The 26259-nt window shown below is 46.8% G+C and overlaps 1 protein-coding gene across 3 annotated transcripts in view; it reads right to left on the reverse strand.

The window, feature by feature from the left end:
- The window catches only part of MAP3K4 (mitogen-activated protein kinase kinase kinase 4), a 90929-nt gene extending 74854 nt beyond the window's left edge, over nucleotides 1-16075 (reverse strand). For 2 of the 3 annotated variants that reach the window (XM_053668729.1, XM_053668728.1), the window contains exon 1: nucleotides 15774-16075. In XM_053668729.1, the coding sequence (XP_053524704.1) occupies nucleotides 15774-15901 (128 nt within the window). In that variant the 5' untranslated portion in view covers nucleotides 15902-16075. Of the gene's footprint in view, nucleotides 1-9895; nucleotides 10018-15773 lie in introns of those variants that run through there. The other variant, XM_053668730.1, reaches the window with a different exon arrangement.
- Between the last annotated feature and the right edge of the window lie 10184 nt (nucleotides 16076-26259).

The raw sequence follows: 26259 nt of genomic DNA on the forward strand, positions 1-26259 counted from the left end.
AGAAATGAAGATCTCAAGGAGGGTTAGCAACAGGGGGAGTGGGAAGAGGAGAAGGGGGGAGAAGGTACAGAAAATAAGTAGCATAGACAGTAGATAGAAAATAGATGGGGGGGCAAGAACAGCATGGGAAATATAGAATCAAAGGACTTGAGACACATGGTCATAAACTAAAGGGGGGAATGGTGGGGATGGGGGGGTAGGGTGGAGGGAAATGAAAGGGGGAATAGAACAACTGTAACAGCATAATCAATAAAAAAAATTAAAAAAAAATAAAATATCATTCTGTAAATTTTTTACTGTTACAACGAAATGATGCACTATCTATTCTATAATATATATCAGAAAAACAAGATTTGACTTTCAAAATGATGAGCTCCAGACAAATTCCACAATGTATGTTTCATAACAGGATCATATTGCAGCTTCTTTATAGCATTATGGAGAGGGAAAACTTGTTTTCGAACAAAGATAAATATGAAAAAGTAAACATCATTTCATTTTCGAGATTAGAATACTTTCGGGTAGTCGAATCCAATCCATTTATTTTGTAGTATTTAACCTTTCGGGCTCCAGTTTCTAATTTGTATAAGACCAGGAAGACTCTTTGTGAATCAAAATTTTAAGGAAGAAAGAAAAGATCTAAAACTTAGGATTTAACAGATAAAACTGATGCCGATTAACTATCCAAATACATCAGAAACGATGTACCTCTCAACTAAAGGTGGAGCCAGGAGACCGAACTGGTAACACTTCCGGCCACCCCTCCCGTGCGTATCAGGAGAACCACACGCAGTTCTACTCTCGTCTCTATCACTGAGCAGGGAATGAGACATTAACATGAACAAAATGCCACTAAATTTTCCTGGCTTGGCTAGGAACATCCAAACAAAAATTCTAACTACATTAAGACAAGAACCCACTCAATTTCTGAAAGCTTACATTTAATTATACAAATGTATCCCTCATCTACCAGAAAAATTTTAACTATATGGAGTCTGAACATTTCTTTATGGCTTAACAGTGTGTTTGCTGGTCACCAACACTTGTGTGGATCTTTTCCCTCCCCTGTGATTCATTCCCGGGTGGTGTTCACAGGACCGTTCATGGAGCACCCTGCTCCTGCAACAGCCTCACATCTTGCTCTTGGAAACTTTTATTAACAGGAATAGAAATAATAGTGAACCTCAAAATATTGAAAAAGTGTTATACACAACTGGAAAATTCTTTTTTAGAGGCACCAATTTACCATCAAAATTGAAGCTGAATAACTATATTTTGCTGTGTATAATGCACACTTTTTGCCCAAACTTTTGAAGAAAAAATAAGGACGAGCATTATACATGGGTACAATGATTACACGCCACAGGTATAATAATGGGTATAATAATCTGCATATAATGCATACAAAACATGGGTGCAAAATACTGTAGTTACTCTAAACCGCCCCTAGAGTTAATGTTTACTAAGAGCTACCATGTGCTGAACATTCTTCTGGGTGAGAGAAGACAAGGGGTTAAAAGATAAAGGCAGTGAAAACGACTCCAGAAGAGACTGAAGGTGGGGAACTCACTTCCCAACCTGCTGCTGCTTCCCAACAAGCACCAGCCATCAAGGCGGCACGTCCATGGCACACAACAGACACACAGACCGAGGACTAGGACAAGAGGCCGACATAAATCTATGTCTGTGGTCAACCGATTTCCAACAAGGGTGCCAAGAAAATCCATTGGGAGAAGTTCTTCCAACAAATGTGCTGGGGCAGCCACAAAACCACGTGCAAAAGAAAGAAGCTGGACCCTTAATTCACACCATATACAAAAATTAGCTCAAAATGGATCGGAGACCTAAAGGTACAAAATTCTTAGGAGAAAATGGATAAATATGCAGGACCTCAGATTTGGCAATGGATTCTTAGAATGGGAGAAAATAGCTGCAAATCATACGAGTATAAGGGACTTTTATCAAAAATATATGAAGAACTCTCAATTTAATAATAAAAAGAAAATAACCGAATTAAAAAAGGAGAAAGGATCTGAATACGTACTTTTCCAAAGAGGATATACAAATGGCCAACAAGTGCCTGAAAAAATGTTCCCTATCATTAGAAGAATGCAAATCGAAACCCTGAGACAGCACCTGACAGCCGTTAGGATGGTTATAATCCAAAAGTCAGATAATAGGCCAGAACTCGGAGAAAGCAGGACTCGCACACATGGCCGGTGGAAGTGTCCAATGGAAAACAGACATGATCCAGCAACCAGACTCCCAGGTACACACTGGAAGGTGACGACCTATGTCCACACACACACTTGTACACAAGTGGTCACAGCAGCACTACTCACAGCAGCCACACGGTGGAAACAACCCAGTGCCCCAAGAGAGGGATGGATAAACGGAATAATGTAGCTGGCCCACTGAACGTACTGTTTATTATTCGGCCACACAAAGGAATGAAGGACTGATATATGAACAATATGGATGAAACTTGAAAACTTCATGCTAATTGAAAGTCAGTCACAAGAGACCACATATTGATATTTAGTGATCACGACAAACAAACAGAAAAACAGTAGATTAGTGGTTGCGCAGGGTTGGATGGGCGGGGTAGGGTGGGCAGTAGGTAAGGGGTACAGGGTTTCTCTTCTAAGTTGACTAAAATGTTCTAAAACTGACCATGCCAACGGTTGCACACATCTGTGAACTTATTGAAACCGATCCAGACACTAAAAATGGGTGACTGTGTTACATGAACATACAGCACATAAATTATAAATCGGAAAAGCTATTTCTTTTATTTATTTTTTGCAGGATATACCCCAATATAAACCAGGACCTCCTGATGTGTATAAACCTATTTTTAAAATATAAATAACTACAAGTACCAGAATTCCGGCCAAGATGGAGGTATAAGTAGATACACTGTGCTTCCTCGCACCACCAAAATAAGGACAACAACAATTTAAAAACAAAAAAACCAACTAGTACTGCCAGAAAATTGAACTGTATGAAAGTCCAACAACCAAGGAGTTAAAGTAGACATATTCACTCTGACCAGTAGAAGGGGCGGAGTCCAGTAGCAGGGACAGAAAGGGCTCGTGGCAGGGAGGCTGGCAGACCCAGGCACGCAAAGCAGTAGTTGGAGGAACCTGCGAGGTGGAGGATTGTAAAGGGTACGGTGCATCCAGTCCCACATTCGTGTGCAGATAAACCAGGTGAAACAGGGGAGTGAGACAGACCTGGAGACCCAGGGTCCCAGAGCGGGGAAATAAAGCTTCAAACCACTGACTGAAAACACCTGTGGGGGTTGAGGTGCCGGGAGAGACTCCCAGCCTCACAGGAGAGTTCGCTGAAGAGACCCACAGGGTTCTAGAATGAACACAAGCCCACCCACTCGGCAATCAGCACCAGAAAGGCCCAGTTTGTGTGTTGGTAGCAGGGGAAGTGATTGAAATCCATCAGGGAGTGAAGTAAGCACTACTGTTCCCTCTTGGACCTGCCCCACATACTGCGTCACAACCCAGGGACTGGGTTGCCCCGTCCAAGTGAACACCTAAGGCCCTGCCCCTTATATGTGACTGGTACACTGAGCCAAAAAAAAATGGCCCAAATAAAAGAACACATCAATGCTCCAGAAAAAATACAACTCAGTGATGAAGATATAGCCAACCTATCAGATGCACAGTTCAAAACAATGATAATGAGGATGCTCACAAAAATGGTTGCATATGGTCCCAAATTAGATGAAAAAATGAAGGCTACTCTAAGTGAAATAAAGGAAAATGTACAGGGAACCAACAGTGATGGGAAGGAAACTGGGACTCAAATCAATGGAGTGGACCAGAAGGAAGAAACATCCAATCAAAAAAGAATAAAGAAACAAGAATTCAAAAGAATGAGGAGATGCTTTGGAACCTCCAGAACATCTTTAAATGTTCCAACAACCAAATTATAGGAGTACCAGAAGAGGAAGAGCAACAAGTGAAAAAGTTATGAGAGCTCCGGTCAAGATGGAAGGGTAGGTGGAAACACTGTACCTCCTCACACAACCAAGTTTATGAACAACAAAGATTTAGAAACCAGAACACAACCAGAACAGAGAGAAAACTTAACTGTACAGAACTCCAACAACAACAAACCATTCACCCAGACCAATAAGAGGGGTGGAGTAACGGACTGGCAGAGCGGGGTTCTGGCAGGAAAAAGCTGCCAGACCGACCCAGGTGGCAGTTGGCAGATCCCAGGCGTCGGGTGGCAACAGGCAGACCCAGTGAGGGCGCAAGGCGGCTGGCTGACCACGTTCACACATTCACACGCAGATAAACCAGGTGAAAAAACGGACAGTGAAACAGACCATGCAACACAGGTACCCAGTGGCAGGAAATAACACCTAAAAGCACCAATTGGAAAAACTTTTGGGGGGTGAGGTGCAGGGAGAGGCTCCCAGGCTCACCGAGAGTTCATTGGAGGAGACCCACAGGGTCCTAGAGGGTGCACAAGCCCACACACCCGGGAACCAGTACTAGAAGGGCCCAATTTGCTTGCGGGAAGGAGCAGAGGGGACCAAAATCCGAGAGAGAGCAGAACAAACTCCATTGCCCCTCTCTGACCCCACCCCCACATACAGCATCACAACCCAGCAACTGGGTCGCCCCGCCCTGGTGAATACCTAAGGCTCCACCCCTCATACTTAACAAACTCAAACAGACCAAAATATCATGGCTCAAGAAGAAGAACAGCTCAAAGCCCCAGAGCCAATACCTCTAAGCAACCAAGAGACAGCCAACCTATCTGATGCACAGTTGAAAACACTGGTGATCAGGATGCTCACAGAACTGGTTGATTTTAGTCACAAATTAGAGGAAAAAAATGAAGGCTACACTAAGTGAAATGAAGCAAAATGCACAGGGAACCAATAGCGATGGGAAGGAAACTGGGACTAAAATCAATCAAATAGACCAGAAGGAAGAAAAAGAATGACCAAACAGAAAAGAGTGAAGAAACAAGAATTCAAAAAAATGAGGAGAGGCTTAGGAACCTCCAGGACATCTTTAAAAGTTCCAACATCCGAATTATAGGGATACCAGAAGGGGAAGAGGAACAGCAACAAGTGGAAAACTTATTTGAACAAATAATAAAGGAGAACTTCCCCAATCTGGCAAAGGAAATAGACTTCCAGGAAGTCCAGGAAGCTCAGAGAGTACCAAAGAAGTTGGACCCAAGAAGGAACACACCAAGGCACATCATAATTACATTAGCCAAGATTCAAATGAAGGAGAGAATCCTAGAAGCAGCAAGAGATAAGGGGACAGTCACCTACAAAGGAGTTCCTATCAGACTGTCAGCTGATTTCTCAAAAGAAATCTTGCACACAGGAAGGGTCTGGAAAGAAATATTTGATGTCATGAAAGGCAAGGACCTACATCCAAGACTACTTTATCCAGCAAAGATATCATTTAAAATGGAAGGGCAGATAAAGTGCTTCCCAGGTAAGGTCAAGTTAAAGGAGTTAATCATCACCAAACCCTTATTATATGAAATGTTAAAGGGACTTATTTATGAAAAAGATAAAAAAACATGTTCAGTAAAATGACAGCAAAGTCACAATAATTAACAACCACACCTAAAACAAAAACAAACTAAGCAAACAACTAGAACAGGAACAGAACCACATAAATGGATATCACATGGAGGGTTAGCAACAGGGGAGTGGGAAGAGGAGAGTGGGGGAAAAGGTACAGAGAATAAGTAGCATAGATGGTAGGTAGAAAACAGACAGGGTAAGAATAGTAGGGGAAATGTAGAAGCCAAGAATTTGTAAGTATGACACATGGACATGAACTAAAGGGGGGGAATGTGGGAGAGAGGGTATGCAGGGTGGAGGGGAGTGAAGAGGGGAAAATGGGACAACTGTAGTAACATAATCAATAAAGTATATTACAAAAAATAACTACAGGCAAGATCCCTACTTTCAGATATTCTAGAAATGCAATGGTTTCATTTGTCTGGAATTCAAATACATGAGGTCGATCTGGAAAAAGTCCAGCCATTGTTAATATAACAAAAACAGTTCGCACGGCATCAATACAAGCTGGGAGCCAAGGCCGGTGGATTGGAATGCACATGCGTGAACAATGATGACTTCATCGTACTAGTCGGTGGGGGCGGTAGACCCTGCTGAGTTCCCATGTGCACTGTGTGGCCATCTCATTCAAAATGAGTGAGCCAACAGAGCAACAAACCTGCATCAGATTTTGTGTTACGCTTGAACATTGCTCCATGGACACCATTCAGATGACTCAGAAGGCCACAGCTATGGGCAGCTGGTGATTGGCAGCTTCATCACGACAACACCCCCACTCACGCATCACATCTACTGCAGTTTTTTGGTGGAACATCAAATCACCCAGGTGACTGTGCCCCCCATAGCCCTGATTTGGTGCCCTGGGACTTCTGGCTTTTCCCAAAACTAGATCACCTTTGAAAGAGAAGAAATTTCAGACCACTGATGAGATTCAGGAAAATACATCAGGGCAGCTGATGGCAACTGGGAGAACTGTGTGAGGTCCCAAGGTGCCTACTTTGAAGGGGACTGAGGTGTCATTGTCCGGTGTACAGTGTTTCTTGTCTTTTGTGTCTTCTTCAATACATGTCTCTATTTTTCATATTACATGGCTGGATGCCTTCAAACAAACCTCACATATGTTCTTTAAGGTTACTACAAGCTCTCAGCACCATAATACAGAGAACAGCTATCGCACCGGCTCATTTCTTGAAGAAATTGTAAATAGCAATAAAGTTGGGAAACTGGTATAGACTTCAACACGTTTTAATCACCCATTGTTCGAATTTCTTTAAAAAATAATTGGGAAAGCACCGGCAAACAAAAAGGACCAAGAAGGCAGGCCCCCCTGTGTCTGGTAAAAGGAGGGGCAACAGGCCCTACACGGGCCCTACACGGGCTCTCACTCCCAGGCCAGCCCCAGAGGAAGACCCTGTCGGGCGTGTGCGATGTGGTGCCCAGTCCTGCACGAAGTAGGAACCGTGTGTGTCGAGCCCAAAAGAAAGGGTACTGCTCTGCTTTTCATTAGACCAGGAATTCTCAGAAAATGGAAGCAAAACAAGGAAAATACAAAGAAAAACATGCCAAGAACCAGTGAAATTATTTATGTCACATCAGTGATAATTCATTGGATTAACTTATTAATTCTATCAACTGATAGAATTCTATCAATTTTAGTGCCTACTATATGCATTGCTACTAGAAAAATTTTTACCATGCTGTATAAATATATGAAACTCATATTATAAGCTCTTTTATAGCTTACGGTGTGTGTAAGCTGTGGTAGTTTTCCATGAAAACGGTCCCCCCAGTGCTAGCAACCGGGCACTCAAAACAAGACAAGCCTTTCTGGCCTATTAAATTCCAAAGACTTTTTGTAATACTCGAAGCTAGAAAGCTATATACTAAGGTAAGCACTACTTGTGACCTATACATTGGTACAATCTTCCCAGAAGGAAATGATTAACAATAGACAGTAAGCCTCCTTTCTAATTCTATGTTCAGGAAATGATTTTACCGGAGCAGCCAGGACAGAGCTGCCTACCAAGAGGCTCAGTGCGGCGCTAACCAGAGCGGTACAGAGCTGGGAGTAACTTCAAAGGTGTCTAGTGCAGCCATAAAATGAAATCTGATGGAACCACTTTAAACGATATTTCCTATCTGTACCATCGTGGCAAATGTGCACATTAGTTCAGATAATAATCATGCCCACCTTGGCCTACACTGGTATTGAGATGCTTCGCCACACTTACCGCTAAGGAGACTGCACTCGGAACAGAGAGCCACAGGCTCTGAAGTGCAGCAAACACCAGAGTCCCGGCTACATCTCTTCTGAACTAAACTCTTAATGCCTCACTTTTCCTTCTGAAAAATGCACGTCTGCTTCACAATTTCACTGTAACCACTAAGTAGAACGTGATACATTTGAATGGTGGCACACAGGTAGGTGGCAGAAGGAAATTTACTAGCATTTCTGCACCAGATCACGAATTAGCAGGTTTCCATTCATTACCTAATCTCTATTCTCCTTAACTAGATTATAAATTCCTTGAAGGCTAGGCACCTGTTACGTTATGCGTACATATAATAAAAATTGAAGCCTGCCTGGGGGAGTGTGGAAATGGTCACAAGATAAGCGCTACTTGGAACGGCTCCGACAGAAAAGAGAAAGGAGGACCACTGACACGCTGGAACCAATCAACACAAGGCAAGAGGTACAGAAAGCCAGCATGCTCGGGCACTGGGGAGACAGACGTTCAGTGTGGATGCAGACTCTGAAGTCCTAACAGGCAGAGGGCTCAGAAGATCTCAAGCTTAAAGGAGCCTCCAATTTGGCCACTGTTGAGTGTCAAATCTGTGTAGGGATGCGGTATAGTCTCTACACTAATGTGACTTTATAACTGAAACACATGGCCCCCCAACTCTAACTATACCTGAGGGTCAGGAGACTGGGTCAGAAGTTCCCTGAGCCTCATGGAGACTCATGGAGGGTCTGCCCGGTAGCCAGGCAGAGCCCACGTCTTTTTCATCTCCCACTGCAGCCCCACGGTCTTGGTTTAGCACGGCCTGACACTGGGTACACACTTAATACAAGGGTGAGTCTGCGGCCCTGACCGGCATGGCTCAGTTGGCTGGAGTGTCATCCTGTGAACTGGAGGGTCACGGGTTCGATTCCTGGTCAGGGCACATGCCTGGGTTGTGGGGTCCGTCCCCTCATTGGGAAGCATGAGGGAGGCAGCTGATCTACGTTTCTCTCCCTCTCACTCTCTTCCCTTCTCGATAAAAATCAGTGTGCAAGTCCTTAAGTAAGGATTTTTTTTTTTTTAAAAAGAGCGAGTCTGCAAAGAAAATGAGTAAATAGTACTGGAGGTTTAATGGGTAAATGGGACGAAGCGGTGAGCCACGACTAACTGCTGGTCAGCACAATCCAGGCCGAGCTTTTAAGCCACACTCACCCGGTCAGGCCAATGACTAGCCCTCTTCACTAGTCACTCCTCAATTCACATACACTGCCTGGTTTTCTGTTAAATGACACCTAATATTCAAAGAGCCAAGAGCTCTAAGAGCTTCTTTTACAAAGTAAAAGCTCAGTTCTGGAGTTGAAGCTTCATGGCAAATGCTTCTGATGTTTCCAGAAGCATCCCTGCCTACTTTACTTCTGACGTCCTCCTTCTTTACAGAAGTGAATTGGGAAACACAGAAGGCAATGAAATCCCACCCCTAGTCAAAACCATTGTCATGTACACCAGCGTGCACACGCAGGAGGAAGAATGAGTTCCTTCTGGGTTTTTTTTTTGAGGACTGCTCTTTTAAGACACCTTAGTGTTTTAGAGAAAAATGAATAATCTACCTAAGGTACTCAAATATTCCGACCCCAAATTTACTCTAAAATGTAAACTCATCTTTACAATGCTTGTGTTTTATAGACGAGCCACCAAGAGAACCACCTGGAGAGACTTACTCTTATCTTCGGAAAATAACAGTTTTCGAGGATGGAGTATTCAGACCCTAACCTTGTCTAGCTCCTTCAAAACGCTTTCTGACCATTCCGCGGATAAACACTGCGACTGTCCTCCCAGCTAAATCTCAGGAGGCAGAGGACAAAGCACACTGGCATCTTTTTTAGTCTCGGTGGAGCCGTGTTTCTTGAAGTAAGAGAAACAACCCATTTCTGGGTAATTACATCGATTTAACATACCACGGTGGACAATGTTTTCTAATAGAACAGAACAAGAACTACCATCAGAGTGTAGCATACATTACAAGGTCAAACACTTCCATGAACTTTTATTTCGGCTGTGCAGCAGACCTCCTATCACAAAACGTGTCTCTTACCGCAGGGCGTAAATCAGCCAGTGTCACTATCGCCACCACAGAGGAGGAGTCACAGCCTCGCTGCCCACTCCAACTGAAGTCTGAGCACAGAAACAAACAACAAGGAATCTGAAATGGTATTAAGGGGGGAAAAAGTTGTGCACAATGAGCTCCGAGGACATTGCAGGGTGGTTTCTTTGTTCCTTTTTTCCCCTCTACCCTGTGAAGCCTAATTAGTCCAGAAAACAGTATCTTACAGCTGCTCGTGCAGGCCTGCACAGAAGCTGGTCTAGGGAATCAGGTGGCTGAGGAGTGCCGCTGGCCCCGGACCCGACCAGGGGAGCAGGGTGTGACGTGAGGGAGAGGCAGGCGAGAGCCTGGGCGCTGGGTAGCGGCCCCGGAGAAGCACAGCCCCTCCAGGCCGCTTTGTCCTCCGTCTGTCTCCACAATAAATGGGGTGGCCCGGATGGGCTCCCAGCCCCTCCAGTATCCACTCCTAAAAGTCTCTGCAGGAGCAGCGGCTGCAGGCTGGACTAAACAAACACTAAAAGTCTGACTTAGCCATGAGACTTGCTCTCATTAGTACTTGCTTAGTTCCTAATCTGAACAAGAACTAAACACTCAGACATTCAAAAAATCAACTCCAAATACTTTTTGAAAAAACCAAGTTACATCTACATTTTAATGTTCCCACGTTCTACAAAACCTTTAGGATTACTGATGATACAACGAAAACAATGCATGCATTAAATTTTCTTCCAAAATATTTCCACTGAAAGGTTAAAAAGGCTGACAATTTCTATAATTTTACATTCTTAAAACCAGCTGTCCCCAAATACGCCTTCTGGAGAACATTCTACCATTCACTCAGCTCTACCTCAAACAGCCTGCTCGCTTGGGAAAACCTCCACCTGAAACACCGATTCTGACCCATCTGAAAGCCTAGCACCCGCTTTTGCCCACAGCAGGTTTACTTCTCCTGAAATTACGCTGGAATGGAATCCACTTATGAAACACTCTGGACAGAATGCCTAATATATTCTTAATAGCTTTCCCTTCTACTATTTTTTTTAGATTTTATTTATGTATTTTTTAGAGAGGGGAAGGAAGAGAGAGGAAAAGAAACACCAATGTGTGGTGGTTGCCTCTCATGCGCCCCCTTCATGTGCCCTGACTGGGAATTGAACCAGCGACTGTTTGCGACCGTTTGATTTGTAGGCCGACACTCAACCACTGAGCCATACCAGGCGGGGCATGGCTTTCTCTTCTACTTGATGAACATCTGACATCCATATGACTCATGAGATTACTACCTCTACTAGGGTTTACAAAATATGACAAATGAATGCCCTTTCAGGTCAAAGACAAATTTTCATTTTGGCTATGCTGGTAGTAAACAAATGTTCGAAGACAAATTGTACAGTTACCTGAGTGTGAGGTCCGCGGGCATATACACACCACGACTGCTTTCCAGGGGGGTAATACTCCTTTTAAAATACGGTGCTTTCGACTATGCCCCTTCCAGAGGGGAAAGCATGTTAACAGAGCATACCAGGTGAGAACACAGTTATGATTCTAAATAACAGTGCTGTTACTGTAAAAGGCCATCAGAAAGCCAGCCCTTTATTACTGCTGATGTTGTTTCCAATCTACAAATTGTGTTACCCGCGACTAACTAAATTATTAAAGAAAACCCGCTGGATATGGTCAGTTCAAATAGTTCATAGATACCGAAAATAAATTTTAAAAAAAAATGTAAGTTGATTTAAAATTGGGCGACAAATTTTCTTTGTGTAATATACGAAGTCTCATCAATTCCAATTTCAGCAACAACTCAAAGTAATTCAAAACATAATTTTAATAACTGTACAGAATTGTAATGTGGTTTAAATTTTAATTTAATTTCATGACTGAAATCCAGAAAAACCACATATCACAATCTTTTCTGAACACAATATTCACAAGAGTCAAAGAGCATTTTATGAGAGCACTGACCACTAACATCTTTGCCACACCTTTTACAGAACTACGCCAAAATCTTGGGGGGAGGGTACCAGGGCCTGGTGATAGTTAGGGACCCGTTGAGGTATATCATTAGTAAAAATGGGCCACTCAGGGTTTCATAAACGTCTTTAAGGGACAAGGATATAATGTACCTCAAAATGAAGCAGGAAAAGCAGAGTATGTCACAGACTAATTAAAGTAAGACTTAAGATTAAACACAGAAACACAACAACCTGCCCAACTGAGGGAAGTTAGTAACAAAGGAAACACAAAGCCTGAGATGATCACAGGCCCCACAGGGAAACGCAGAAGCAGGGTGTGTTTCCCCTGTGCGCACACATTAGTCACTATCCACTCCCGAACTCCCCTGCTGGAGCCGTGCTCACCACTGGATCTCTTAATGACACTGTGGCTTTCTGCACGCTGGACGAAGCTGGGCAGGGGCGGAATGAAGAAGCATGGGGGGGGGGGGGGGCTTGCTCCCCTTATCCTGCCAAGAAAACGCCAGACAGCGAAGACCCACGGGGGCCACTGGCCGGGCTTCTTTACTGACATTTCTATGCTCTCTCTAAAGAAACAACTTCCGATGACTTACTGATTGGCAGCATGGAAGTGTCTCTGAAAAGAATACATACCACCTGGTGAACTGAGAAGGCGTCAATGACAGAATGCTGTGAGTATAGAGATAATCACTGAAGAATGAGGAATTAAGGAACAGGAAGTTATTAAGGCAAACATAACTAGCAGCCCAGACCTCATATCCACACATTTCAGGAGGGCTCAGAACCAGATTTACAGGACACCAAGAGAACCCATGTGAAGGAAGTAGAAGCAACTTCTAACAATGTGACAATGAAAGGGAACCACAAAGTCCTTCTTGAGGGACAAGTTGTCCCCACTTCAGCACGTGAGGGACCTTCTGCCACTGTGGGAGCCCTGTTACTACTGTTCCGTGTTCACTGCTTCTCTGACCAGCGCCCGCTCGGCACCTACGCTCAGAGGGCCTTGAGCCTCGCCCACCTCCGATGAAGCCACAGAGTCCACAGCAGCACCACAGGGGACACCCAGTGCCAAGACTGAAAGAAGCAGGCTCAAAGGGGACAGTCAACACGAAAGAAAGATCTGATCGCCTAGGACTGAAAGGATGGTAAGTACTTTTATAGTAGTGAAACCCAGGATTTTCAAGCGAAACTACGAGAACCGTACTACATAAAATAAAGTCATTGGTTTAAAAAGAGCTATTTTTAGTTCATGTAATGTACTTTACAAGGTCAATAAATGAGAACAGCGAGGCTATTTTTTAACACAAACATTTTAAATGAAAGGTTAGAGTAAACGGGAGCAGTGTCGTATCAGCCTTAATCTCCGAATTAAGTGCAGATTCAAGAAATGAGAAAAATACAGTTTCAAGATAGTTTTAATACCTCTCCTTGCAGATCTCAGGATCTCCTACGACTGATCCAAGAAGCTAGAAAAAGAAAACTGGAAGAAATATTTATTTCTAAGTTTAATCACCAACAAGAACTGCTGCTCTCCTTGTCAAGAACCTTTATCAAAAGTGACAAGTACCCATGGCTGACAAGAAGCGGAAAACTCTACACAAGCACTACCGCCTCTCAACCTGTTCTGTGTTCCTCAGTCATTGCGTAACACTCACGTCAGCATGCACGGAGCAGATGTTCTGGGCTGGCACCTGCCACAGAGGCACACTGGCCAACAAGAGCAGGCCTGCACTGCACAGAAACCATGCTCCAGAGCGGCCTTCGTAATCAACGGCATGTCGGCATAAAGCACAGGAACAAAGATGGCAGGCGGAGCTTTATTCTGGTCCATCCCCAAACCAATTAACCATGTAGCACAGACAACTACATGATCAGTCTCCAAAGTGTTAAACCATGGCATCTAGCACATTCTGAATGTGCAAGTTGAGTTTTTAAAAATTGGTTAAAAACATAAGCAGGAGAAACCCAAATAAACAGACGCAGAACCCTGGAAGCATCCTCTACTAAAGATCCGCAGGGAGTCTGTCAGCGGTCACCTCTGTGCAGGGAAGAGGTGGTGGTGACCACGAGGGTGTGTAAAAGGGAAAACAACAGCTTGGTCAAGTCATCTGTTTTATGGACTAGCTATCGTATAATTAACTGCAATTGTTGCTAAGAAAAATATTTCTAAAATCTTCTTGTTCTGTACACTGCTGTTCACTTAAAGTTGGATGAAGCCCATTACCCTGACCTATTTTTACTATAACAATGAGAGAAACCTGGCTAAAAAAATACAGGTTTCTTTTGATCATTGGAGAAACTCATTTTTATGGCACAGAACTGCTTTCCTCTACCCCTTTTACTTTTACCCAGAAATATTCACAACCATTTTATCCCAAAAAATAGTTACACAGAATTGTAACTTCTGACTTGACCATTTGGATAATGAAATCACACCTCTTCTCGGTGGTTAGGGGTGTGGAATGTACAGCCAGGTCTGAGTTCAGGACAAGCTGTGAACTTGGACTGGTTACTTAACCTCTGTGCCTCAGCTCCCTCACCTGTGAAAGAGAAAAAATTGCAGGACCTGCCTCATCTGGTTCTTACAAGGATTACATGGGTTAGGCAAAGAAAGTGGCATACTTTAAGCATTTACTAAGTATTCATTATTATGTGTAAAGAAAAACTTAACAAAGTCGAGTGATCAAAGACTGAATTCACTAACAAATTTACTTAATAAACTTTCTGACAAAACTTCTACCAATGTCAGATATACAGAAAAAGAACAAAACGAATCTTCATTCCACCATATGCCACTACTGAGAGAAGCTGGTCCTTAAAAGGTCACCAAAGGGCTTCAGAAGGGTCTTAGAATTAAGGAAAATAAAAAGCAACCTTCTTTACAGCCTATACAAACACTGGGTCGCGAAAGCAAGAAAGTGTTTCCTGTCTTCCGTTGTAACTACAACTACAGAATTTAAAATTCCTCTGAGCAGGAAAAAGAAAGAGAACACCTATCTGCCTGATTCCTGGACTGCAGAGCCAGGCAGGAGGCCGGGCAGCTGCGGCAGCGTTTCCACTTCGGGGCCAGGGGGCAGCAGTCTGCAAGTTCACTGGGGATGCGAAGGACGGGTAAGAGGGCATCCGCGAACACAAACACAGGCACAGAAGAAGAGGGACATTCCTACTAGCGTGGTGAGTTTGAGCTCCCAATCCAAAAATTAAAAATAAAAAACCATGAAGTTAATTAGTAGCGTGTCTAGAGAACAGAATGCAGCAAATACTTCGGGTACCAAAGTTCCACCTTAGGGCTTCCCACGGCAGCAAAGTTTTAAACAAATCAAGCCTTTACTCGCGTGCACGTGTGAGCCTCGATCTGCACAATGCTTCCACTAAAGGCCGGCCAAGAGCCCTCGGAGAACCCCACCTGCTTGTGTACGGAGTAGAAGTGGGTGGCCCAGGGGGCAGAGAAGGGCAGGAGAACCCCGCAGAGAGCGAGCCAGTGCGCATCTGCTTCACAGGCGTTCACTTCTTGACTCGAAAAGGGGCGGAGAAGAAGCGCGTAGGTTCAGCATGGATGCAAGCGATTTCGGCGCGGCCCCGCTTCAGAAGCCCGCGGCCGGGACGTGGTCCCGGTGCCCACAAGACCACGGAGCCCCGCCTGGTTCCTCACCAGCAGGAGCATAGCGGAGATGGCCCCCGGGCTGGGTGCTCGAGCGGGAGTCGCTGGGTAGCCCCGGCCGCCGCGCCCTGGGTCGCAGCGCGGCACCCCGCCCCTCGGCCCGGCCCCGGAGCCTGGATGTAGCCCTGGCCACCTGGCGGGAAGCAGAGGCCCCCACGCCCCCTCGGCCTCCCACCAGGTGCGGCCGGGACGAGCCCCGCTCCGCGCCGGGGCTGACGGCAGCCTCTCTCACCTCGCCGCGCGGTAGCGCTCGGGCTCCGGCTCGGGTTCCGCCGGCGGCGGCGGCTCCTCCATGGCGGCGGCGGGGGTGACGGCGAAGGCGGGTGGGGGGACCAGCGCGGCGGCGGCGGCTTCTCTCATCCGTGCGCGAAGCCCCGCATAGCCGCGACGGGCAAGGAGCTGCAGCCCAGCGCGGGGACCGGGGCCCTGAATGCTGGGGTGACGCGCTCCGCCTCCGCCCCTAGCCCGCCGCAGGGGCCGCTCGCGCCGCGGCCATCTTGAGAACGGCAACCGGCCCGCGCCGGGCTACGGCGGGCGGCGAGGGACAAGCCTCCCCGGCCGGCGGCGGCGGGCGCGGGGGCGGACGGGTGGGGGAGCCAGCGAGGGAGGGGCGGAGGGAGCGGCCTAGGGTGGCCGGCGGCGGGGGCGCGGCAGCGTTCGCTCTGGACTGTAATCTCGCCCCCACCAGGGCCAGATGAGCTGTGCGCGCCGAGCCCCAAGTGATGGTGTGGGGCGTGTGCGGAGGACCCCGGCAGCGCGGGCACGGCCTCAAGGCGGCGGCGATGGATGACTTTTAAGTGCTCTGTAAACTTTAGCAAGTGGATCGCCGCCAAGAGTGATGCCATCCCCAGAAATACGGTTCGATGGTACGCGGGCGCTCACCGGTCCCACGCAGGCCATGAGGCTTTGGGGGGTCTGCGAGTCCTGGGGTGGGGAGGACTCTGATGGAAGCGCAGTCTTAACTGTGCATGGAAAACTCAGTTGTTTCATACTGTTAAAACAAAGATTCTGGAGACGCCCAACATGAAAGTTAGCCTCTCATTCAGAGGGCAGAAAAAGAGTAGTGATGTAACCTTAGCGTCGCGGGTCGGGCGTAGATCCTGCAGGAGCTCGTGCTCCCGCACCCCGGGTAGAAAGCCATTGTAAAGGCGATTGCATAAAGCACGTCCCCGCACACGCACACAAAAGAGATGACTTCAGACACGACTAACAGTATATCATGTTCTCTTAGCACTTGAGCTTCACAGTGTCAAGTTACAAATATTTATAAATTTTTCCATGGGGTGAAGTCCAGGGTTCATTCAAAAAGAGCACCATTAAAAATTAAGTACGTCTATTCAAATGTGCTGGTTTTTAAAACCTTATTCGGTTGAGTTTGAATATGTAAAATATACGTTTTGAACAAATGTTGGTAAGAAAACTGGCCAAGACAGAAAACCTTAAATATAATTATATTTAAAGGCCCACTGTAAAATTAGTTTTGCACTCCAGGTACATTACAGAAATTTCTCTGTAACTGAAGAACTTCCTCAATCTATTTTCTTCGTCATGGTTGTCTGAATTATGTACTTCATGTCACAGGGCTGAATTTCAGAATTAGCATTAATTTTATTTTTTCAACAACATTCATTCCACAAATACTAAATTTGTGTTTGTGCCAGGAACCGTGTGCTAGGTGGCAGGGATACAGTGAGCAAAACAGACAAAGTGGTTTGCCAGTACAGCTAACATCCTAGTTTAGCGAGAGAAAGCAAGTAAATCTACAGCCTATCAGACTGGAGAGGAGTGGGAGAGGCAATGCTATTTTACACAATTGGTGACAATAAAGTTAAATGATCTGGTCATACAAATCATTACAAAGAACACTAACACATGAACACAGTGAATTTCACATTTTGTTTTACAAATAGTTGCATGGCCAAATGATTTAACTTTATCCTGACTCACAGAAGTATTTTCATGTTTGGATAAGTCACTGTTCACAAATAACCAGAGCCACTGTGAGCCCGGGGCCTGGCCTCAGCCTGCAGGCTTGTAAATCAGTGACATTCCATAGTAGACCAACATCTGGGACCAGAGTGGCTTGTCGTCATTTTAATTTCCACTGGGGGGCGCTGTTTTGGCAAGAACAAATTTACATTTACTCGTGTAAGGCGTCACGTGTGGAAACCTCCATTAACTAATATTAAACATTCAATTCCAATCCAGGCAACTTTTTCTTTATTCCAGTTACTTCTGTGTACTGCATCAACCTTTTGTTGCGATTTGTATTGCCCTCCCATACCGTGCCACTCCAGACGGCAACTCCATGCTCCAGATTTCAAGATCTGAACGTGTTTCTCCAGCCCCACCCTAACCTCACACCCGCTGCTCGCTGGGGTTCTCCGACTTGGTGAACCGCAGCCCCTTCACCCAGTCAGAGCTCCAAACGGCCATTCCCTCAGCCCCTGACTAAAGGGTCCGTACTCCTCTGGAAACCAGTCACCTCTCTCCATCCTCAGTGGTTCAGAGGGCTAGCGTGTCTCACTCCAAAGGTTGCCACTGTCTCCTGGGCTCCCTGCCTGTCTGTGGGCTCACTCCCCCACCCTGGCTGCTCTCGCACTGCAGTCACCACAAGCTGCCTGAGTCGCCATGAAACTTGTCGCTTGCATACCTAATTCATTTCATTGACCTCTCACTGCTGTCAGCATCAAGTCCTTAACGGACTCCGTTGAGCCGAGGGCTGTGCGGAAGGAGTCACCGTTCCGTCCCAGCAGCCTTTCCAGGCGGAAGTAGGCATGCTGCTCGCGAGGCCAAGTCCCACCCGGGGGAGCGCACACCCAGCAGGAGTGAGAGGTGGGCATTCGGCATCCACTGCAATGATAACTTACAAATAGTTCTTCAGTCCTGGCTGGTGTGGCTCAGTGGATTAAGCGCAGGCCTGGGTTGTGGGCCAGGTCCCAAGGAGGGGTGGGGACACGTGAGAGGCAGCCACACATTGACCTTTCTCTCACTCTCTTTCTCCTTCCCCTCCCCTCTTTAAAAATAAATAATATCTTTTTAAAAAACAGTTCTTCGAAGGGATAAACAGATTTTATCTTAATAAAATAGCTGACACATAACTGATACATCAGCTATCAGGGCATCCTTAGCATCACATCAAGGCCAGGGTATTAAGCAGAAAGTCAATTTTATGAATTTTTTGCAAGATGATTTGAAAACAGTGTGCTGACTATTGTCAACAGGGTTATATCTTTGTTATTTTTTAAAAAGGCTATCGGTTTTTAAATTAGTATGAGCATGGTACTGCATTGCACTAGACCACGTTTCTCCCATCCCCCAGGATTAGTAACCCTGTGCAGAAGCGCAGGCACAGACCTCGCCAGCCCTGCGCTCTCCCGCCGGGGCGCTGCTGGCAGCTGGGCTGAGCTCTACAGAGGCAGAAAGACAAGAGCGCAGATGACCAGGCTGCTCTAGCCAGGGGTGATGGACTCACTTCTGTCCTGTGCATGCGAAAGTCCACTCAGCGAGAGAGCAATGCAGCCTCCCTCCCAGCAAGGAGAACCTAAGCTGAGGCTACATACATTCATATTTTCTTCTGCAGCAAGACACAATGAAATCTACACCTACTAGTAAAACACCCAAAAATGATTAGTTGCCCCATGTTTAAAATTGTTGACACTACTACAGCGGTCCTCGTTCCCGCCCCCCCCCATCTTCCCACACCACCACATCCTCGTCTGTGTCCTTGGGGCCATGCATGTATGTTCTTCGACTAACCTCTTCCAGTCCCTCCCGTTCCCCTCCCCAAACTTTTTAAATAGGCCTCAAAACATTTAAGTTTCATCATCCTCTGTTGAGTAGTGGGAAGTCACAGAGAATTTCCACTGTTTTTCCAAGAGGTAATTTGTAATTCGCCTCCTTCGGTTAATTCTCCACCAGGACAAATCACCCACTTCAGAGACTTTCTCTTCTGTACAAAGGGTCTAAAAGGAGCCTCTGAGGACTCTGAGTTATTAAGCAAAGGATTAAAAGCTACCGTCTTTCTTAATGGTTAAAATAGTGTGCATGAAACTAACCGAGGGAAAGGCCACACCTCCACTAGGTGAGGATCTCGAGGTGCGCCAGCTGCAGAAGACCACAGGGGGCTGACCACGCCCTCCATCTCCTTCTCCAAGTGCAGGCGGGGCCCCTCCTTTCTCCCTGCTCCTATTTTCCGTTCCCCCTCCAGGATCCTGCTATTAGATCAACAGTTGGCTTTAAAAAATGAAACCCCTGAAGAAGTTCACCCTTCTTGCTAGACAAAAACGTCCATCATGCCCTACCAACACATCCACAGGACACGCCTGGACCTCATCCTTTTGTTTCTCTTTCAAAGCCCAGGTGCAAGTTTAGAGAACTGGGAAACCACCCATGGCAGCTCCTGAACTGTTTTCAGATCCCTTCCAGTCAGTAAGTGCCTGCTTTGCCCACTGCCCGGAACCAGGCTCCAGGAACTGGTGACTAACCCCGAAGAGCAGCTCCTTGCGCTTGGCCAGGGCCTCCTGCTCTTTGCTCCCACGTGATAAAGTCACTTCTTCCAAATGCAGCTCGGGGCTCCCACCCCACTCTCTGAAGACTTCTCTGAGCGCACTGCCAGCCTGCCCTAACCTGACAGCAGGTGCCCTCTTAGGTGACCCCCTAAGCGTGTGGGCAAGCCCTGTAGCGCCGTCCACCTACCTCTCTTCACGTAGGTATCTGGTTGATTACATGTGTCCTTCTCTCTCTGTGACCTTCTCAAGAACAAGTGGTATTTCCTGCTATCACATCTTCGGCACCTAGAGTAACGCACACCCTGTACAGTACATGTTCAGTAACCTGCCTGTTGAAAAAATGAACTCGGTGAGTATTTGAATAGATGGATGGATTCAACTGGGGAAACAAACCTAAGATAAATTACTGTGAGACAAGCAGACTCTGAGAAGCGTCATGGGGTGAATTTTTAACAATGCAACAGCTGTTCTAAAGAGTCAGACAGCTAAGGTGCACCCTAGTAAGAAAGAAAAGGTGTGTAAAAAAACACATTCGGGATGAGGGGCAAAAGCAATGTTAACCCGTGTGAAGTTCTCAGTCACCAAACATCAGGAAGAACAGAATTAACCTGGATTCTCACGCTGATGGTGGAGAGCCAACGCCCTGTGGCTGTCGGTGCGTGGGCATGAGCACCAACAGCTAACAGGCTCTCGCGGTGCTCTGGCTGAAGTGACAGCACCGTCATCACAGGCAGATACTGCAGTGACGTTAAAACACTGATCTTTACTGAGATACAACTTTGACAGACGTCAGAAACATTTTGAGACAAAGGACTCATAACCAAAGGCCAAAAATAAGCTCTAAAAGACGGCAAACCCAGTCTTCCGAAGTCTGCATTTTCAGTTTCGCTGCGACATGGTCCCCTTCTGGTGCAAACATCCTTGAAGCTCCCTAATCCATGCATCTTCTCAGAACAAGACTTTTCTCTGCATCGGTCACGAAAGTGTCCAGGCTCCAATTTCTTCATTCCACAAAGCAACCTATTCCATGTTTTGCCAACTCCCACTCTTAGGAAGTTACTATTTGTAATAATTCCAGAGCTGCCTTTCTAATATGTCTACCCAATGCTCAGTGTACAACTACATAGAAAAAGTCTCTGCCATTCGAAAACAACTGTTTTTTGTGGTTCTCCCTCCAAATGGCAACAAAAAAAAATCTTTGAAAAAAAATTTGAGCTTAGTTATCCTCTTCCCCAACTGTCTCGCGACTTGACTAGGATAGGCTGGAGATAATTCCAATGGAAGGTATTTCTTATAAGGGCTTACTTTATAATTCAGATCGATTAGAACGGTTTTGGTTAAACAGAATTTGAAATCGTAACTTCGGAACATGTTTAGTTCAAATACATTTCCAAATATAATTAGAAGATATTTAAGGAGGAATGTTTAACGGTGAATTTTTCTATGTAAATAAAAGATGTGATGGATTACAGAATCGCTCACCAGTGTAAAAGCCAAGTCTCTGCTATTGAGACCACTGCTTTTCCAAATGTGAAATGTGGACCCACTGCCTGGAGGTTCGGTTCAACTGCACACTCCCCAGTCAGCAGGTTTAGGGAAACCAGAGCGTCTGCATTTCTAATGAGCTCCCGAGTACTGTGGATGCTGCCTGCAGGTGGGTCACCCTGCTCAGAGAGGCTGTCTTACATCTATGTCACGTGTCCCTGCTTGGACAGGTAACAGGCCTCGGCTTGCAGAAAACGACCAGGAAAAAAGACGCAGGTGTTCATTTCAAGCAGAGACAACTGAGACCGCTAGCCAGGTGTAATCGGCAAGTATATGGTGATGCTGGTGTGGTGGATGGAATTGTGTCCGTTAAACACAATCCTATGTTGATGTCTTACCCCAGTACCTATAAATAAGGCCTTATTTGGAAATGGATGTGTTTGCAGATGTGTTTGCTATAAATTGAAATGAGGTCATACCAGAGTAAAGTTAGCCCCTCATTCAATGCAAGTGACGTCCTTTTGAGAAAAGTAGAAAAGACACAAAGACAGACACGAACAGGGGGAAGGCGATGTGAAGGGACACGGAGAAGGACACAGAGAAGGCCACGGACGATGCAGGCAGAGGGTGGTGTGATGCACCTACAAGCCAAGGACCACCAGCCGCCACGAGAAGCGAGGAAGAGGCAGGGAAGGACCCCCTACTCCAGGTGGAGTGTGGTCCTGCCAACACCTGGATTTTGGACTTCTAGCCTCCAGCACCGTGAGAGCAGAAATGTCTACTATTTGAAGCCATTGGTTAGTGGTACTTTGTCACACAGCCCTGAGAAGCCCACACAGCTGGGAGGACCCAGAGCCACTGCGGAAGTCACAATGGGAGAAGTGGGTATGGGGTGGGAGGACACCAGTGTGACAATAGTAGTGAAACAAAATGTCCACCTACTTGGCAGGTTCATGGAAGAGTGCACTTATGTGACCTTAGAGGAAGACCGTATTAGATGCCTGTTTACAAAAGAAATCTGTTTACATTAGGTTTTAGCAGGATTATTAAAAGAGGCTTAGAGGATGATTTGGACAATAAGATACACAAGGTCTGCCCAGAAGGTATCATGTATTAGAGACATTTATTGAAGAAGAGACAAGAAACATTGCACACAGGACAATGATGCCTCAGTCTCCTTCAAAGTAGGCACCTTAGGACCTCACACTGTTCTCCAAATCACCATCAGCTGCCCTGTTATATTTCCTGAATCTCATAGATGGTCTGAAATCTCTTTCGAAAGTGATTTAGTTTTGGGAAAAGCCAAAAGTCCCAGGGCACCAAATCAGGGCTATAGAGGGGCTGAGTCACCTGGGTGACTCCATGTTTCGCCAAAATACTCTGCATGAGATGCATGTGCAATGTATGAGCGAGTGTGTTGTTGTGATGAAGCCGCCAATCACCAGTTGCCCACAGCCACAGCCTTCTGAGTCATCTAATAGTTTCCTTGGAGGAGTATTCAAGCTTAACAGAAAATTTGGTGCAGGTCCGTTGCTCTACTCACTCAGTCATTTTGAATATGACAACCACACAGCACACAAGCTCACTCAGCAATGTCTACCGCCCCCACTGCCTAGTGCAGTGAAGTCGTCACTGCTCACACATACACATTCCAGTCCACTCGCCTTGGTGCCAGGTTACATCGATGTCATGCAAACACTGTTATATTAACAATGGCTGGACTTCTTTCAGGCAGGCCTCACAGATCAATGGATTTTCCCTATGGCTACATGGGGGAATCATCTGGGGGAGTTTTTAAAAAACATTAGTGCTCGGACCCCACCCCCATCTCCCACATCTGAATTTAAGTGAGACAAGGCCCAGGCAGGCAAAGGTGAGAAGATTCCCTCAGGCAACTCCGGTGTCTGGCCAGAGCTGGGTCGCTGCGACAGATCCAAACTTGAACTGCAGAGGGGCGTAGAAAACATGGTCCGAGAGTACCCCCCACTGCTTTCCTCAGGACCTACCCCGAACCCCACTGGATGGCCAGAGTTGGGAATGCAGGAGTTGGGATTACCAGCTACCGGCCCTCGTGGGAAGCAGGGACCCAAGCACTGGACACAGCTCGTCCGAGCCTAGACTTGACGGCACTGCCCGCCCACATGGGTGCGATACGCCAGCTGGTTTCTTTTTCTCACAGATCGTAGCAGACCTGTAAGCGGTTGTTTGGCGTTTCTCGTCCAGTTTCCTCGGCACTCATCCTGGGCACGTGTGCTCCCGTCCTAGGGCGCCACAGCACACCACCGCCACTCACTGGGGGGCCTGAGACAGCAGGGCTTCTCTCCCAGTTCTGATGTCCGGGAGGACGAAGTCGAGCTTCCAGCAGGGCTGGGCCTTCCCGAGGAGGAAGAACCTGTCCCTTGCCTCCCGCCCAGGTCATGGTGGTGGCCAGCCATCCTCGGCATCCCCCGGCTTCGGCAGCATAACTCCAGTCTCCGCCTCTATTGTCACATGCCCTCCTCTGTCTACGTCACTTCTCTGACAAGGATACCAGTTTCCTACATAAGAACACAAGATTAAGAGCCCACTGACTTCCTCTTAAGTAATGACATCTGCAATAACCCCATTTCTAAATATGGTCACATTCTGAAGTGCCAGGAACAGCATGAACTGTAGGGTGACACTATTCAACCCAGCACCACAATGGTTTAGTGTGGTCCCAGTCACTCCAGCGTACCCACAAACAGAAGTTCTCACTGGAGTTACAAAGTCCTAGCCAGAGGCTTGGTTCCAGGTGCTCCTGTGCCTTGCACCACACTCTACACTGTGCATCGCATTCTGAAACGAGTCAGAGGCACACACAACCAAGTAACCGAGGATTCCAGAGGTGCAGGCTTCAAGGCCCTCCCAGGCCCTGCAGGGTCAGAGTCTCTGGGGTACAGACGGGGAGCCGCCATCCTGAGGCTCCTGGGCTGCCACAGTGGGGTCAGGCCTCATTCTGCACGCTGGAAGACACTGCCGTGGGGTTGGGTGCATGTGCTTTACGGGGAGGAGCTGAGTTCAGTTCTCCAGGGAAACAGAACCAATGTGTGATCTCCTCAATCAGAGATGATAGATAGATAGATAGATAGATAGATAGATAGATAGATAGATAGATAAAATTCAAGGAAGTGGCTCATCAATTTATGGAGCCTGACAAGTCCAAACTCTACCATGTGGGCTGGCAGGCTGGAGAGCGAGGAGAGAGCTGACGATGCAGATGAGGTCCCGGCTTTCCACTGGCAGGAATCTCTCCTGCTCAGGGGAGGCCAGGTTTTCGTTCTCTGCAGGCCTTCAACTGACTGGACAGGGCCCGCCCACACAATGGAAGGCAATCTGCTTTACTCCAAGTCCACCCAGTTCGGTGTTAATCTCACTCCAAAATACCCTCACAGAGATATCCAGAATAACGTCTGACTAGGTGCCTGGGCACCACCACCCAGGGGTCTCATCGAGCTGAGCACTGAGAGGGGGGTAAGAGGAGTGGGGGTGCGGGGGGGCGGTGGCAGGAACAAGCCGGCCGCCCTGGGTCTGTGTGTCTCCAAGAACCCTACCCCACTGCCACTGACACCGGAGGTCTGTGCAGAAATGCACGTCACCAAGCCCCATCCAGGGGCCAAGGAACTGAAACCTGGGGTAGGACCCAGGCATTTATATTTTTAAAAATTCCCCAGATTACATTTATAGATAATGTTATAAATATTATATGAAATATACTGTGTGTTTATTAAACACCTATTTCTATTATAAATTAAAATGCACATATAAAACAGTATGAATGCATTGTATAAATGTTACGTAATAGTGTATTTATATTACGAACCGTACCAATCGGCACGGGAACTGGAGACAGTGGTCCTGTTAGGTCTTCGGGATTGTTTGTGCCTTTACTCTGATTGTGCGCCTGGTGCTGCAGAGAGAACTGAGACCCTGTATCGACCGGTGGACTGCAGAGCTGGAATTGTCAAGTGTCCATTTTACCAAGTGACTCATGAAGCCCTTCATGGGCCTTTCTGGAAGGAGGCAGGAGGTGGCATTTGATCAGGGCCTTGAGAAAGCCATGGGTGTCACAGATGGGAGGGGGGGCATCGAAGGAGAGGGGAGGACAGAGAGCAAAGGTACCTGCAAGGCTTGGGGACAGACAGTTCAGAGGACATGGTGACGAGGGTGGGAGGACAGGCGGGGATTAGAAGCAAAGCATTTCACTTCGAGTGTCAGCCTGTGCTTCACACGCTCTCACACGCTCATCAGAGCGGGGCCTGGCCCGCCCCAGACGTATATGCCTCGGGGTGGAGTCTTAACTTTAGACCCCTGGCTCCAAGCAAACCGTCACCGCCACAGGGTGGATTACGGGGCATCTGCAGTCCCCTGGTTTCCTAGCAGCAGCACAGAGAGACCAAGTCCTAGGGGAGGGTTTTAGCCTCTGTCCATGTCTCGAAGCCCTGGAAACTGACGACCGAGACTGTAGATCAATCTCTCTCTCAGTTGGCCATCTCTGGGGTGATTCGTTCTGATCAGATCCCCTCAGGGCCCTGTCACTGGGGGACTGGGAACAGTGTGACAGTAGGACCCAAGCGTGAGCCTTGGACTCGTAGCAACTTCTTCATGTCCCTGCTGCTGCCAGGCTGTGAAGCTGCTGTCACCCTTAGGTTATTGACAGGGCGTGTCAGTGACCTGCCCCGACACCTGAGCCACCCGAGGCAG

Source organism: Artibeus jamaicensis, unplaced genomic scaffold, assembly GCF_021234435.1.
Source record: "Artibeus jamaicensis isolate MK-2021 breed Jamaican fruit bat unplaced genomic scaffold, CSHL_Jam_final contig_497, whole genome shotgun sequence".
NCBI classification, from domain to species: Eukaryota; Metazoa; Chordata; class Mammalia; order Chiroptera; family Phyllostomidae; genus Artibeus; species Artibeus jamaicensis.